General features: G+C 35.5%; 1 protein-coding gene across 3 annotated transcripts; it reads left to right on the plus strand.

The window, feature by feature from the left end:
• The first annotated feature begins 817 nt into the window (after positions 1-817).
• On the plus strand, positions 818-17,264 carry LOC112043298 (zinc finger matrin-type protein 3). Of its 3 annotated transcripts, none has more exons than XM_052891620.1 (13): positions 818-997; positions 1,557-1,651; positions 4,859-5,063; positions 5,784-6,016; positions 6,302-6,412; positions 7,170-7,261; positions 8,551-8,651; positions 12,684-12,749; positions 13,304-13,427; positions 14,139-14,256; positions 14,800-14,835; positions 15,660-15,785; positions 17,159-17,264. In XM_052891620.1, the coding sequence occupies exons 2-12, from the start codon at positions 1,579-1,581 to the stop codon at positions 15,779-15,781; spliced, it is 1,281 nt and encodes a 426-aa protein (XP_052747580.1). In that variant the 5' UTR covers positions 818-997; positions 1,557-1,578; the 3' UTR covers positions 15,782-15,785; positions 17,159-17,264. The 3 variants fall into 3 exon arrangements, with proteins under 3 accessions (XP_052747580.1, XP_052747581.1, XP_023934398.1); XM_052891621.1 differs by having other exon boundaries at positions 15,663-15,785; XM_024078630.2 differs by lacking the exon at positions 1,557-1,651 and having other exon boundaries at positions 819-997.
• The last annotated feature ends 1,012 nt before the right edge of the window (positions 17,265-18,276 follow it).

An 18,276-nucleotide genomic window follows, 5' to 3' on the forward strand; every position in this document is an offset into this window, starting at 1 on the left:
CCAAAATATCGAATATGTAATCGAATATTCTGTGTAACGTGTAGAGAGTCTAAATGATGTGTTTGTTAGTCTGTGTAAAACACGTGCATGCATTGCGTATCATAATTGATAATTTTTGATGTGAGAGTTTACATCATTTCCCATAAATAATTACAAACTTTAATTTGGGTGCGAGTCCATATGAATAATGGTCTGAGGCTAGTTGTTATCAAAGAGTATATTACCTAATTACTATGGTTGATTGTTATGTATATGTAATCTGTGTCTGTTCTCAACTTATCAATCAGGTTCTGTGGGTACTGGGTTCTGTCTTTGTTTTGTCTGTGGCAGGGTTCCCAACTTAGGGGTTTTCCCCCCAGATTTAGGGGGCAAATAAGTGAAATGGGATTTTATTAAGGGTCTGAAATTTTTAGGGGTATTTTCAGGGATTTTTTGACTTTTTAATATTTTTAAATTGATGATAATTTTAATATTTCTTTCTTGACCTAGCGACTTATAACGACATATAATACATTATTCTACAACACAAAATAGAACTCTGAGGCAACTGGCGGCAATTTTCATCGAATAAAAAATTGTTAAATTTATTAATTGTCAACATGTATGATTTCAAAAAAATATCTGAAACTTCAGATAAAGATGTAATATTTTGTCTGTATTAAATATAGACTTTTGAAACATATTACAGCATTTTATTTCTAAATTATTATGAATTTAAATGTTTTAGGGGGACAACTCAATAATTAGGGCGATTTTAGGGGTTTTTGACACAAACTTTAGGGATAAATGTTTTGGAGAGTTGGTAACACTGGTCTGTGGTTTTTTTTGCGGCTTGATGGCGGCTTGGCTACGTTTTCGTCATCATCCAAATATTCCGATTACTTTTAATTTGTAAGAGCTAATTTAATTACTAAACCGTTAGCTAAATAGGTAGGCACCTGTCTGATTATAATCCGTTACTAATAACGTGAGGTTTCGCCTGCTGCAGCTGTTCTTGGTAAGTAGAAAAACTTAATTTTGCTTTTATCATAATATACCGAAGCGAACTATTACACAGCGAAGTGGCGGTACATACTACTTATCAATCGATTTGTTGTAATGGATCACAATGCTACATAGCGAACATTAATGATCGTGCAACTTAAAACACTTGGTTTAGCTAATGTTTTAAGTGATGGAGGGTAATAGTAGAAAGTTGAAGAGAATGATGACTATTCAAATCGTTGTACAGAAATGAAAAATAACAAATTACATTTCAAAAGTAAGGAACAATATCTGTTTTAGAAAGCTTAGCAACTACAACTATTCAGAGAATTTATTGTGCTATTGAGCAAGAGAGTGACAAAGTGAGCAACTTTCAGTGAGAACCATACACAATTATAGAGTTATTTCTTTTTCTCATTTTACAGTTACCCATCACTACATACAGATACAAATCAAATAGGTACTAGAATCACTAGGATGATGACAGTTTTTAATTATATTTGTAATAAGAATATGTTTGTAATAGAGCAATTTTGTAGAAGTAACAGGTTATGTGTGATAATTACTTTCAGAGCTATACTACAGCCATGTTCGATGTGCACTATTTACCAACAAACAAATCACAGTAATATTATAAAGGTCTGTGTGTACACACTTTCACTCACATGTAAGTGTGTATGTTTGTTCCTCCTTTATGCTGGGGCTACTGAAGCAATTTGCCTGAAATTTAAAAAGAATATTGATATTAATCTGGATTTACTTCCTTTTTCTTCAACTTCCATGAAAAAGGCCATGGTCCCGTAGGATTTGTGAAAACTGAATTCAACTCAGACGAAGGTGTAGGCATTAGCTAGCATTTCATAACTTATTTATTTTAAATTATGTATGGTTTGCATATAAAATTGTATATAAAATATATTAACCATATCTAATTGTTTTAAACTTATTAATGAAATTTATTATCATGGCATTTAAGAACAAATTGATTATAATTATTGTTAGATGTGAAATGATTAGTGATTTATATTCTCATTTTTAATTTGTTTGTTGATAAACAGTACGCATCAAGAAAGGCTGCAGTATAGTGGCACTACTGCACTACTGTTTAATTTCCTTACAAATTCGTGTTTAGGGTTACTAGGCATCTTTTCTATGAGAGGTAATTTGGAGCTTAAACCCACCTCACAATAACCTAGCCTAAATCATATCATATCATAATGGTGTCCCTAAAATCCATATAAGTTTTTAGCTTATTGAGAATTTATTGTAGGGCAAATGGTATTTTTACACAGAGTACTTACTGACTGTCCATTAAATTATGTAATAAACATAAAGACTATGTGATAAAAATGTAAATAAATTTTATAGATGCTAAAGTGACTTTATATTTCACCTATTTCTGGCCACTCAGCCACTTTAGGCTCCCAAGGTGTTGAAATGGTGACCCCACACTAGAAAACACAGGTTTGGTTGACTTCCCCAGAAGGTGGACAGATGTCATAAGCGTGTCACAAGGATTCGCTGGACGCAGAAGGCTCAAGATTGTGATGTTTGGAAGACCCTACAAAAGGTGCAGACCCTACAAAAGGTGCATGTCCTGAAGTGAATGTCCATCAGCTAATATGATGATGATGATGATGATGATGATGATGATGATGATGATGATGATGATGATGATGATGATGATGATGATGATGATGATGATGATGATGATGATGATGATGATGATGATGATGATGATGATGATGATGATGATGATGATGATGATGATGATGATGATGATGATGATGATGATGATGATGATGATGATGATGATGATGATGATGATGATGATGATGATGATGATGATGATGATGATGATGATGATGATGATGATGATGATGATGATGATGATGATGATGATGATGATGATGATGATGATGATGATGATGATGATGATGATGATGATGATGATGATGATGATGATGATGATGATGATGATGATGATGATGATGATGATGATGATGATGATGATGATGATGATGATGATGATGATGATGATGATGATGATGATGATGATGATGATGATGATGATGATGATGATGATGATGATGATGATGATGATGATGATGATGATGATGATGATGATGATGATGATGATGATGATGATGATGATGATGATGATGATGATGATGATGATGATGATGATGATGATGATGATGATGATGATGATGATGATGATGATGATGATGATGATGATGATGATGATGATGATGATGATGATGATGATGATGATGATGATGATGATGATGATGATGATGATGATGATGATGATGATGATGATGATGATGATGATGATGATGATGATGATGATGATGATGATGATGATGATGATGATGATGATGATGATGATGATGATGATGATGATGATGATGATGATGATGATGATGATGATGATGATGATGATGATGATGATGATGATGATGATGATGATGATGATGATGATGATGATGATGATGATGATGATGATGATGATGATGATGATGATGATGATGATGATGATGATGATGATGATGATGATGATGATGATGATGATGATGATGATGATGATGATGATGATGATGATGATGATGATGATGATGATGATGATGATGATGATGATGATGATGATGATGATGATGATGATGATGATGATGATGATGATGATGATGATGATGATGATGATGATGATGATGATGATGATGATGATGATGATGATGATGATGATGATGATGATGATGATGATGATGATGATGATGATGATGATGATGATGATGATGATGATGATGATGATGATGATGATGATGATGATGATGATGATGATGATGATGATGATGATGATGATGATGATGATGATGATGATGATGATGATGATGATGATGATGATGATGATGATGATGATGATGATGATGATGATGATGATGATGATGATGATGATGATGATGATGATGATGATGATGATGATGATGATGATGATGATGATGATGATGATGATGATGATGATGATGATGATGATGATGATGATGATGATGATGATGATGATGATGATGATGATGATGATGATGATGATGATGATGATGATGATGATGATGATGATGATGATGATGATGATGATGATGATGATGATGATGATGATGATGATGATGATGATGATGATGATGATGATGATGATGATGATGATGATGATGATGATGATGATGATGATGATGATGATGATGATGATGATGATGATGATGATGATGATGATGATGATGATGATGATGATGATGATGATGATGATGATGATGATGATGATGATGATGATGATGATGATGATGATGATGATGATGATGATGATGATGATGATGATGATGATGATGATGATGATGATGATGATGATGATGATGATGATGATGATGATGATGATGATGATGATGATGATGATGATGATGATGATGATGATGATGATGATGATGATGATGATGATGATGATGATGATGATGATGATGATGATGATGATGATGATGATGATGATGATGATGATGATGATGATGATGATGATGATGATGATGATGATGATGATGATGATGATGATGATGATGATGATGATGATGATGATGATGATGATGATGATGATGATGATGATGATGATGATGATGATGATGATGATGATGATGATGATGATGATGATGATGATGATGATGATGATGATGATGATGATGATTCACCTTGAAAGTTGCAAGTCATTGCATCCTGGAGCAAAGGATAGGCATACTTTGTGTCCTAATCATCAAAACAGTTCTCGCAGGATCTTATAAAAACCTAAGTCTATGAGAATAAACAACCAGGTGTCCATTATGTCTTTTATATTTTGCAGGCAAGCCATATAACAGTAACATGGCAACAGACACACAAGACCAAAATGTGGTCCTTATTGAGGATGATGATGAAATGGCTAGTGAAAATGCCAATGAAGAGTCTAATAACCAGCCTAATCAAAATTCAAAAAACAATGTAGGCACACAGATGGCAAAAAGACCTCCAAACCAAAACAAAGGTCCAAAAAACAAGAAATTCTTCCAGTAAGCATAATTTTTCATTACTTTTAATAGGTTTAGGCATGGAGATAAAGAGTTTTTAACAAACCTTTTCAGATTTGATATTTGTGTATTTGCACGCAATTCAATCTTCAAATATTTTTTTTCTAATATCTAATTTCAAATATCTAATTTCAAATTTAGTCATTTGTTTTAGTTTTTTAATTGTAAAATTGTGGAAGTTTTTGAAACCATGAAGAAACTGAAAATTTGTACAATTTTTGTTTGGTGGCAAACAGTGCACATAAAGTAAGGCTCAAGATAGGCTCTTTCCAAACTTACTATCAAAATGTTAAAATTGTATTGTAATTTGGTACAGTACTTTCATTATCTAGAGTAAAAAAAGTACCAAAATTTTTATATTTTAAAATTTCCATACAAATCTCCAACTTTATGGGTAAAGTCCTAATATTATTATTATGAAAGATTTATGCTCATGTTCATTCATTATCACAGAGCCGTCTTTGTAATTTATTTGGCCGAATGTTAAAATTGGCATTAGGTATACTATTTTTTTTAATCCTTTAATCTTTATCTTGAGATTATTATTTCCTTAATAAAAGTATATTTATATCATTTAGAATGACTTCGACTTGTTCATGTATTCACTTTAGAATGTTTACATTAGGACCATAATTTACTAATGCCTATTGCATTAATATTATTACTAGGTATCCAAGAATTAACGTAACAAATTTCTTACAGGAATGATCGTTACAATAATGCTTACGGGGATTACAGCGGTGGGTATGGCCCGCCCGGTTTTGGGTACGGCCGCAATTTTACGAGACCTCAGTTTGGGCCCCCACCGCCTCTGTTTCCCTCTGGGCCTGGGCCACAGGGGCCTCCACATTTCATGTGGGGAAGAGGATTTGGACCGCAAGGCCCACCAATGCGTAGGCAACCTACAGATGACAGGACAGTAAAATATCTTGCGCGTAAGTTATATTCACTTTTTTAAAGATTAGTAAGTCCTGTATCTACACTTAAATACAACAAACTTTATATTTACTTCATGGCAAGTAAAATTAAACTGATTAATTAATTGAATCTAATTAATTATGGCATTTAATTAAGAACATTTTGACAGCAACAAGTAGAAATTTTCTGTCTATGGTCGTAAAATCAGTCCAAAGTTCGCTCTGTCAAGTGCAAGTGTCAAATTGCCAACTTCACTTCACTTTACCCTTCTACGAGTTATCACTTTAACAATAATATTACAGGATGCGGTGTTGGAAAGGAACACCTGAAGAATCTACCGCGAGATCTGCTGCAGTTGATGGAGCCAGAGTACTGTGGTATCTGCGCTCAGAGTTTTGACTCATTTGCTACTTGTGAGTATTGAGGCTTTCATTTTGATTTAGCTTATGTCGAAAAAAAAATTACAGTGGCTCCCGGTCAGTTGACCCCAGACTAATCCGGCGCTTCCTGCACTTCGACTTATCTACAATTTTTATTCATAATTTTTAATTACATATTTTAGTACATTTTTTTGTTTACTAAATTCGACACAATATACATTATATACTCGTAATTTTGACGGTGTCCGTGGCGCAGTGGGATGCGCGGTGGATTTACAAGACGGAGGTCCTGGGTTCGATCCCCGGCTGGGCAGATTGAGATTTTCTTAATTTGTTCAGGTCTGGCTGGTGGGAGTCTTCGGCCGTGGCTAGTTACCACCCTACCGGCAAAGACGTACCGCCAAGCGATACAGCGTTCCGGTACGATGCCGTGTAGAAACCGAAAGGGGTGTGGATTTTCATCCTCCTCCTAACAAGTTAGCCCGCTTCCATCTTATATTACATCATCACTTACCATCAGGTGAGATTGTAGTCAAGGGCTAACTTGTAAAGAATAAAAAAAAATTAAAAAATATGTAGCATGATTTGTAGTTCAGAAAAAAACTTATCATTTTGATTTGTAATTTGTTGGATTACAGTATACCTGGCCTTTACTCAGCAGGCAGTAGCTACTCTAAATGCTAAAAGTTTAATAGTCCGACACTGCCCTGCAAATCGTTTGACGGATAACTGGGGGTCCACTGTACTACTAATTGGTATTGAACCGCAATATACGTTTAATTTGTTGCAGCTCGGATTCACTACATATCCAAAAACCACTTGAAAACTCAAAAAAAGTGGTTAAACCGACAACCGGATGTTGGTTTTCGCCGCGGCAAAGAGGTAACTGGATGATTTGCCAACGTAACGTTTCCGTAGAAACTTTGTCGACAACTCGCTTCACATAATGGGAACGCGCCATCACTTAGCGAGGCGCATCACTTGGGACGCTGTCCGTGGGAACGTTGGACCCGCGGACAGACTGTATCAAGCGAAACTTATGTGAACTCTGTCGTCAAATTTGAAACTTACATTAAAGCAAATTGTCTGTCTTCACGTTTTTAAAGACGTGAAGATTTAACTTATTTCTATTTAATTTCATACATTTCTTGTTACATTTCTCTGTAATTATTTAGAGTAAAACTCAGGGTTAAACTTAATCTAGCAGACTTGACAAAAGTTCCGTCTGAACTTTGGTTTATAAACAATCACTGGGCGAATTAGCTGCGCTCGGTATGTTTTAATTGTTGAACTAAAAAAATAAAGTTAACGTATTTTTACTTGCAAACGCCATTGCGTACGTTTTAAACGTATCAGTGTGCCGCATATGATATGCATTTGAGGTACCTCGAAGATGTATGAGATGACGTTTTTAAACAATTTTTTTTTCATACTTTTGAATGTCGCGTTTTCAGAGGACACCTACACCTATTAGATATAAAAGCATAAAATAAACACACGTATCATCATCAGCATCCAGTGAATCCCTGCGACTCGCTTGATGTCGTCAGTCCATCTGGTGGGGGTCAACCAACACTGCGCTTTGTAGTACAGGGTCCCCATTCCAGCATACAACACACATATTAAAATATAATTATATATACAAAATTTGCTTGTATACATATTTTTTACTAGCTGACGTCGCGCGGTTTCACCCGCGTGGTTCACGTTCCCGTAGAAATATGGGGATAATATATAGCCTATAGCCTTCCTCGATAAATGGGCTATCTAACACTGAAAGAATTTTTCAAATCGGACCAGTAGTTCCTGTGATTAGCGCGTTCAATCAAACAAACAAACAAACTCTTCAGCTTTATAATATTAGTATAGATGATTATTTATACAAGCTTGTAAACATATTGTGTGTCAAATTTTATAAATGAATGTATGTTTGTTCGCGCATATCCCACATATCTGTATCGTTAGTTTAATGGAACAGTTCAATTTGCATTGCAAATCCGGTTCAGTAATTTTTGAGATATTTTTTAAAATAGTCTTGTACATTTATACTTAGAATGTTACTTGTAGTAACATTCTATTAAAGTTTACTTTACTTTGAAGAGAATCTATGTTTATAAATATGGACGCCTAGAGTTATTTATTTGATGCGACGTACTCGTATGGTGTTTCAGATAGCGCTGAAGGCCCGCGAACTGTACTGCGAGCTGTGCGACGTGCACATCACGTCCAAGAGCCACTCGGACTCTCACTACGCCGGGAAACCGCACCGAGCGTATGTATTCGTATTATTTGCACATTGTAGCGGCCCAACACAGGATGAGAAATCAACTGAACAGAAATAGGGAAAAAGTCAATGGTGGCAGAGTTTTCTCACTTCTCAATTTGTCTATTTCTCTTCACGAGATTATCTCGTTGGTCGCATGTTAGCACTACTGGAGGCCTGCGTCAACGACTTATCCAGTGAAAAAGACGTATACTTATTTGTTGAGTTAAATTATCACTCTACGCCATCGATCTCCTATTAAAAAGTGGATGCACAATCAATGACCAAAAACCATTTCGCCCCAATGAAAGGAAAGAGAGAGCGATACGCTATTGGTTGAAATTGTCTTTCTCTCGTCACTTAAAATGTCTTGGTGCTCATCTCAGTCCTACAAACCTCATTCCGTAAAGGACAGGGGATATGAAGTTTAGACCCATCACTTAGGCTTAGTGTAATAATGCATTGTCAAAAGAAATTACACGATCAGATGTTAATCATAATGACCGGGACCGCTAGCGTTACGGTCTCTCCGAGCCACAAAAGAGAATTTTAATTGAAAGTTTGAATTACCTCTAAATAAAATAAATAAAATAAATAAAGCCTTTATTTCCAATAATATAAAAGTAATTGCAAAACATTATACATAATAAATTTAGTATTAATTTTTAAACATGTCAATTTCAATTTGTACATTATAAGTTTGATTTAAATTTTGATTTGAATTTCAATTTTAAATGTTAATAAATATTTTATGTCAGAAAAATTCTTCGTCATTGTTAATATTATGTCAGTTCTTTATGTCAGTTAATTATTGGAACGCCCATTTTTGGGCATAGGCCTCCTCCATCCTTCTCCATGTATCTCTATCTCTCGCCAACCTTGTCCAAGTGGTCCCCGCTGTGTCTACGATGTCGTCGCGCCAGCGTCGTCGCGGCCGGCCTCTCGACCGGCGCTCGTCACGTGGGTACCAGTGCAATACCTTTTCTGTCCACCGCCCGTCCGTTGTCCTTGTTATGTGTCCAGCCCAGCGCCATTTTAGGAGACATGCTAGTTTGGCCGCGTCTATAACTTTTGTCCTGTTCCTTATTATTTTATTTTTTATTTTATGTTTTATTTTTAGGCCTAGCATGCTCCTTTCCATGGCTCTTTGGGAAACCTGTATTTTATGAATTATTTCTTTAGTGATCGGCCACGTTTGGCAGCCGTATAAAAGAGTTGGCGTTACTACAGAGTCCATTGCCTGTTTCTTCAATTTAACATCCATATTTGATTTAAATATATGTTTTAAGGACCAGTATGCAGCCCAGGCTTTTTTGATCCGCCTATCGACTTCATCGACATAATGTCCTTTGAAGGATATATTCTGACCTAGATATACATACTCATCCACATATTTAATCTTGTTGTCCTGCACTGAAACTTTATATCGGTCACTGTTTGTCATCACGCAAGTTTTCTCTAAATTCATTTGTAAGCCACACTCTCGGCTGCGGGAATCTAAAGTATTAATCATATGTACAAGCTGATCGTGACTTCTTGCCAGTAAAACTATGTCGTCGGCGAAGCGAAGATTACTTAAACATTCTCCATTTATACTTAATCCTAAACCGGTCCATTTTAACTTTCTGAAGATGTACTCTAGGAGAGCCGTGAAAAGGTTGGGCGAAATTGGGTCCCCTTGTCTTACTCCTCGCTTTACTTCAAAAGGTCTCCCTCTCTTTTCAAGTTTCACTATTGCTTTACTCTTCGTGTAGATTTCTTTAAGGATATTTATGTATTTTTCAGCAACGTTTTGACTCCTCAAAGCACTCCACAAGGATTCATAAAAAATGGAATCGAAAGCTTTGGAGTAATCAATAAATGCTAAATACATAGTTTTTCCGTACTCTACATATTTTTCCATGATTTGACGAAGAGTAAAAATATGGTCCAAGGTAGAGTAATTTCTTCGAAAACCTGCTTGTTCTCGGGGTTGGTGGATCTCAAACTCTCCCTTTAGCCTATAGAGTATTATATTTGTAAATAATTTATATAACCCTTGTAATAAGCTAATGGGCCGATAGTTATTAATTTCCTGGGGGTCTCCCTTTTTATAAAGTAAGGTTATGATTGAGGTTTCCCATTGTTCTGGTATTTTTTCTTGTTCTAAAATGTTATTAAATAGTTCGGTTAATATAGGAGTCAGTGGTTCGGAAATTGCTTTGATAGTGTCGTTTGTTATGTTGTCCTCTCCTGGGCTTTTCATACACTTCAAAGAATTGATTCCGCGCCGGATTTCACTTTCGAGAAATACAGGGATCTCAACTATATTCTTATCTCTTATTGGTCATTTTCGACTGGCGTTTTGTACAAATTTTGATAAAACTCGGTAGCTACTTTAATAATGGTGTTTCTGTTTGTAGTAGTGGCGCCGGATGAGTTTCTCAAAGTTGGTATCCACTCTTTCGTGTTATTTAAACGTTTATTTCCGCGTTTTACAGATCTCCTTTTGCTCAATTCCTCTTCAAATACCTTTAATTTGTAGTGTTCTTTGTTAGTTTTTAAGGATTTTCTAATTTTTTTATAAAGATATTTTAAACGATTTCTTTCAGAGTCTGTTTTAAATAATTTTCCTTTGAGTTCTGTTCTTTCTGAAATCATTTTTCTCACTTTATCTGTCACGTAGTATTGAATTCGATTTTCCGTTTTTCTATCCGGCAATGTATTAATGCTTTCTCGGATTGTATTTATTAGATTTGTATAAGTTTTTTGTATGTCATTTGTAGTTTCTAGTGTTTTTGATAGTTCTGTGAAGGCATTTTTTACGTGTTCGCATTCAATTGGCTGGTATCCTGACTGATGTTTTCCAAAAATTCTTCTGTGCTTGCGATGTTTTTCTGTAATGGCAAGAGTAGCTCTGACTAATCTGTGATCAGTTGGGTGTGAGGTGTTAATTACTTCCATGTTACGGATGCAGGATATATCATTACTTTTGGTAATAAAGAAATCTATTTCATTAAATGTACGACCATCAGGCGATTTCCACGTCCATCTTTGTTTTGGTTTCTTTTTAAAGTGGCTATTCATTATGTAGAGTTGGTTTTCAAAACAAAAATTAATAAGTCTTGATCCTCTCTTATTTCGATTTCCATATCCCCATGGGCCCATAACAGTGTTATCCTCTGAGTTGGCATACCCGATCTTGGCATTGAAGTCTCCTATTAAGTATGTTTTCGATAGAGTATTTTCGAGGGCCAATTCAATGTTGTTGTAGAGACACTCTAGTTCTTCTTCAGATGAATTTTCAGTTGGCGAATAGATTTGTATGATACTCATTGAAATGCTTTTTATGTGTATGTCCAATCTAGCGACTCTATCAGAAATTGCCATAAAGTCAATTATGTTATTTTTAAACTTCTTTTTTACCATAAATCCTACCCCATTACTTCCACTTTTCTTTCCTGTGTAAAGTAATATGTATTCGTCATGCTCTATGATATGTGTTCCTTCTTTTTTAACTTCCGATATTCCTAATATGTCCCATTTGATATTTTGTAGGGCATGTTCTAATTCTTCTAGGCGGCCTATTCCTACAAGAGATCTCACATTAAATGTAGCAATGTAATATAGATGGTGATGTTGGATGGAGGGTGAAGGTCTACTGCTCCCTTGGGGACCAGCCGGCTTGGGAGAGATACTGTTTGTTATACTGTTTTTATATATTGGAAGGAGAGAGGCCTTTCGTTGCTAAGTTCGAGGCGATACTATTGTAGAGCTCGATAGAGTAGTATTTGATGTCATATAGGAGTCAATGGTTTTACTCTTTTTATGAGCATAATAGGTACTTTTGCGCATCGGTAGAGTTTCGGGAGAAGAAAGTGGCTTCCTTTTGTTGCTTCGCGACTTCGGACTCTCTTGGTTGATAACTTTATCTTTAGTATAGTTTTTATTATTACCCAGTGATGAATTACCTCTATCAAAAGAAAAATTTAATTGAATAATTTGTTAACTTCAATCCTGTAAAAACAAATTATAATAAATTGTAATGCTTTATGTTCCTAGGATTGTCGAGGGACGTAAGAACCCGAAGAATCCATTTTTGCTGCAACGCGGAATGGCTGATAGAGTGTAAGTAACATGCTATCTGATATTATAATGCCTCATTCGCTCCTCAATTCGGTGCTTTTCGGAAATATGCCACGAAGCTCTAGCTCAAGCTATCTCATGATACCCAGGAGAAGATATCAAAAAATTTAAACCTACCAAAGCCACCATATTCCAAAGTCCATAATTGGCTACCATACTTCATCATCATCATCATCATTATCATTATCATATCAGCCAATGGACGTCCACTGCAAGACATAAGTCTTTTGTAGGGACTTCAAACATCACAATCCTGAGCCGTCTGCAACCAGCGAATCCCGTTTGTTATCGTCAGTCCACCTGGTGGGGGGTCGACCAACACTGCTCTTTCTAGTGCTGCGTCGCCATTCCAGCATTTGGGACTCCATAGTCCATCGGCTCTTCAACTATGTCAGCTTTGTGACTCGTTGACCGGTTCGATCGATTCGATCACGCAGAGATCCTCCGAGGATAGCTCGTTCTATCGCCCATCATGATCATGCAGTCATGATCAGATCATCATTATCCTGATGATAATGATGAATCCTATGTCACAGGTCGCAGCTCATTCGCCGCGAGAAAAAGCATCTGAAGGCCGAAGGCGAGGTAGAGGAAGACGAGAACAAGAAGGAGAAGGAAATGAAAAACATTCAACCAGAACTGTATTGTGATATCTGCAAGGTAATAATGTGCTCTTGATTGTTCATAGGATAGTGCAGGTGATAGATCAACGCGTACATACAGCTCGTGCGGATTGACTTGGCACCAGGCTTGAATGATGTTTGTACTGTTTGTATGGATGTGTTTGGTAACCAGGTGTCAAGCTAATGCGCACGGGTTTTTGTTTCGTGTTAGGTGGTATTGGCTATAATAATAAATAAAACTTCTGTGTCTATTTGTAATTTTAAATTAACAGCTTTTCACTAAAGCAGAGCAGGGTGCCTCACTCTGTCAAGCGTACCGGCTACGCGCCATTTGTACGCGATGCTATTGGACGAGAGTCACGTGATCAGCCTACAGTACCTGTTTATTTAAACAATAAATAATTAAATCCTAATTACATGAAAACCTGATTCCAATTCACGATTCTAATTCAATTCACAATAATTAACGTAGATTTTGTTAACCTATCAAATAACTCACTCGCCGACACGTAATATTTATTTATGTAGTGTTTGCTCTGGTTAATCTCTGAAATGGTTGTACTGATTTTGTCAGGAATTTCACTGGCTGATAGCCAATGTTATAAGCAGTAACTTGACTAATTTTATTTAGGAAAAAAATAGGATTGTCAAAAAAAGACCAATTTGGAATTCCTAGCAGTCAAAATCGCAAAATCTTATTGTGTTATTATTAAAATAAGGATTAATCAAGTATTATTATTGTTTGTAGACTTCTGTGACATGCACCGAGCAGATGACAATGCACCTCAATGGCAAGAGGCATCTCAGCAAGGAGAAGCAGCATATACTCAAGATGATGAAGGGAGAAACTGATGAGGCCAATGATGGTGAGCACTCTGACTGCTTCAGTTGGACCAATAGAGTGAACTGACCTCATAGGCCCAAATGCCTCAGCCCTAAGGCCTATATATAGGGTGTTGGGGAGTATTTGACATAGCTCTGGGATTATATTCTTTACTCGTTTAATAATAAAAAAATTTCAAAGAACATGACTGTTTTCTGAAATTAATATTTTCTGAGTAAATAATATTTCTTTTGTAAATAGATCTTTAAAAGTGTCCTATATATGTATCCTTGTTATTATAACGTGCGAGAATTTTGAATTTTAAAATGCAAGGATAGATAAAGACGTGTGTTGTCGGAATTATTTGAATAACTTTGTATGAAAACATTTAATTTTTTAGCTTTTATTTTTTAGTTCAAAAAATATTTGTTATGCAGTTTGGCTCCTATAAGTGGACTCGTCAACACCTTGAAGTTATGGGAAATACTTCCCAGCCCCCTGTATAATTTATAAAATAAAAAAAGTCACTTGTCGATTTTTAATGAATAAATGGATAGAATATAATATTCCTAATTTTCTTTTATAGAGTCTCAGGAGAAGGATGATGAAGAGGAAATGGAAGGTAAATTTTCTGACTTCATAGTGGCACTAGACGTAATGTAGATTTTAGTTGGAAAACTAAGGTTTTAACTTAAAAAAATAATAGAATTCTCGGTTTGTTGTTCAACAACTATTACAGTTAAATTAAATATTTAGTCAAATAGTTTTTTTTATAGTAATAATAAGGAAAACTATCGCTTATAAAAACAAAGCAGCGCAGGGTATGCAAGGAACACTTCTTACAAGTTCCGCTCCATTGTTTGTCAGCCAGAGGCGTAAGTGTTAAGCCTAGGGTTTTTTTTTTTTAGAAAAATGTAGGTGTATTTCAGGTTTAGCTATAAAAATTTATGCTCAAGAAAATATAGTATTTTACAGAAAATGTGAAAAAAAATCGTCTATTTTCATAAAAAACTACCTATATTTGTTTGGATTTGTTGTATTTTCAGGTTTTTTGGCTAAAATAAGAGTGTCATATTATATGCTTTTTCACATGCGATTTTTAAATGATTGAAAACCAAAAGGTCGTTTTTATATTGTTTGCTTAAAGTACTCTATAATACGCTATTGTATCTATCGAAAACGAATGTTTATAAAGTTTCAAAATTAAAGATTTTTTTGTTAGATTTCAGTGTTAAAAATATAGTATTTTTGCGTACTATACATTTCTTCAATAGTATGTAGTACGCAGACCCAAAATATAATACAATACTATATATTGTAGTACGGTTGGCAACCCTAGTTAAGCCTCATGTGCCTGTAGTACTGCTTGAAATAAGAAGTCTTCTGAAAATATATCAACATTCACTAACTTAAGTTTATACACCATGTAGCCTAATTTTGTTAAAGTAGGAGAAGGAGAAGAAGAAGAAGAGAAAGCAGAAGGAGAAAATGAAGCCTTTGTTGATGATGACTGGGGCAATGGCAGTGGCACCTGGGAGGATGCTCCTACCAAAAATGATGATGCTTGATCAGGCGAGTATAATTTTTTTACGACACTATAGTTGGGCCCTTCATTACTGCAGCACCCGGCAAGTGAGGCATTGATGGACGAACGTTTGAATGTGGGCCGAGGCGAAGCCGAAGCACATACACGTAAGTCCATCAATATCTAGTTGCGGCCAAGGCTTGTATAGTACATTTCTTAATTAAACTAAGTAGTACTATTCAGAACTTTTATTTCAAAATACAATTATTGAATGTACAATTCTTAAAATTGAAAGTGGACTTTCTGGGAATTATGTTGGTTTGAGTTGAGAATTTCAAAGTTTTACGTGTAATACTATTTTAAAACCAATGAGTTGAGGAACAACTAATAACAATAGTTTGTTTTCATTAAACAGATTTCTATGTGCAAGCCAGTTCGAAATTTAAATTAAACCTTTGATAAGTTACCTCTTTGGTCGCCATTTTGCGGAGTAGAAGATCGTTCCATTTTTTAATTACACGAGAAATATAATTTAACATAGTAATTTATTTGGCCGCTGAACACGACAGATATGAATTTTCATACAACAAATACCGGCCGCTGCTCGACCAGTACAGCAAGTTCGATTTATCTCGAAGAATGTTGTCAAAATAATGTTCAATTTCCAGGTATGTTTGAGAATAATTTACCTATTCTCGAAGAAAAAAATTGAACGTGTTTTATGCGGTTTTCACTTGTCTATTCATTATAGTTTGAAGCAACATAGGATTTATTTCCTTGAGATTTGTTATAGAAAAAACGTTATTCGAAAAATAAGTCTGTGTACCCTCATTCGCACGAGAGTTTTTTTAAAGGTGCCGATAGACTTCAGCATTCGTACGAATGTTACATCACGGAAAAATACGAGAACATTTAGGCGAGCATACTGTCAAGCGTTCTGGCGAGCATTCTAGTGAGCAGATTTGCTTGGAATAGAAATATCGTATGGAGCGTTCGCTAGAATTATCAAGATGTTCGTAGTAATATTTGGCTCTATGCTTGGCTCGGCTCGTTGTTCAGTTTGACAAATATAAAAACGGCGAATGCTCGAAGTACAAGTGCTCAAGTTTACCTTTTCGTTGAAAAAGCGTTCAAATACAACAAATGCATTTCCAAGTATATGATCATACGACAGCGTTTTTAAAACGAGACGCTTTTTATCGAGCTGTGTTTCATTTTCGATTTGGGCGTTGGAAATAGAGCATCATTTAAATTCAGAACGTAAATAAAAGCGCTTAGGCTGTGGCTTTAATGTATCGCTTTTCTAACTCTCGTGCGAATGAGGACTTATGGTAGTTAAATTATTGTAGTAAAGAAGTACTGGGTTATTTTTTAAAACATTTTTATTGGATTCAATAAATAAGTTTATTTTTCATTTCAGCATCTTCGGCATATTGGTATCGGATGGTACGCTGGCTCGGATCACCGTTCGTCCATCATCCTCTGTTTATTCTTTTTATTCTTAAAATATAAAGTATATTATTAATCGAAGGGTATTTCATTTGATGTAATTTTAGTTTATGCATTTTTTTAATTCTTTACTAATCATCCCTTGACTACAATTTCACCTGATGGTAAGTTATGATGCAATTTGAGATGAAAGCGGGCTAACTTGTTATGAGGAGGATGAAAAAGCACACAAAAGCCTTTCGGTTTCTACACGACATCGTACCGGGACGCTAAATCGCTTGGCGGTACGTTTTTGTCAGTAGGGTGGTAACTATAGCCACGGCCGAAGCCTCCCACCTGCCAGACCTGGACCAATTAAGAAAACCTCAATCGGCCCAGCCGAGGATCAAACCCAGGACTTCCGTCTTGTAAATAATCATGCATCTATCATTGGTTCAATTTACCTGGTATTTTCAACTAAAATATAAATGTGAGTTTTATTTAGATTAGATAAGATACTCGTACATAAGACGAAAGGACTTTTAAAATTCTGCAATCTCGAATGTGGAGCTTAGGCCCACCATGCTGTACCAATGCGGGTTGGTGGGTTTAGTGTTATAATGTTTGACTCTGTAACTATCAGCTGTTAATGGTATGGGAGTGGAACTTCAACCAACAGCCTAACATCTCTCGAGGCCCAGGTTGCTTCATATTCCTAACTAAATATTGGCGCTTTCTTTAACAGTAGCGGTATACTGCTAAAGAAAGCGCCAATATTTATTAGACTTGACTCATGATGCGAAGCGAAGTCACATAGGCTAAGCGCTGTTCCAAGGAGGTATATTATCAAATAAAAATAATTATGAATGCAATGCTATGCAAAACACATTTTATAGATGTCATTTTGACGAGTTTTGGTAGGTATAGACTTAAATTAGACCCTGTAGTGGAAAATTATGGAATAGTTCCGAAATAAATATAATTCCGGTGGTTTCCACAAGATTCGTTAATCGATAATCTATACTTATAATAAAACTGTAACAGGTCAAATTCTGTACATTAAAAATACTATTTTGAAGATTTTAATTGAAGGACATTATAAATCTTCCA

This window comes from Bicyclus anynana, chromosome 4 (genome assembly GCF_947172395.1).
Source record: "Bicyclus anynana chromosome 4, ilBicAnyn1.1, whole genome shotgun sequence".
Lineage (NCBI taxonomy): Eukaryota > Metazoa > Arthropoda > Insecta > Lepidoptera > Nymphalidae > Bicyclus > Bicyclus anynana.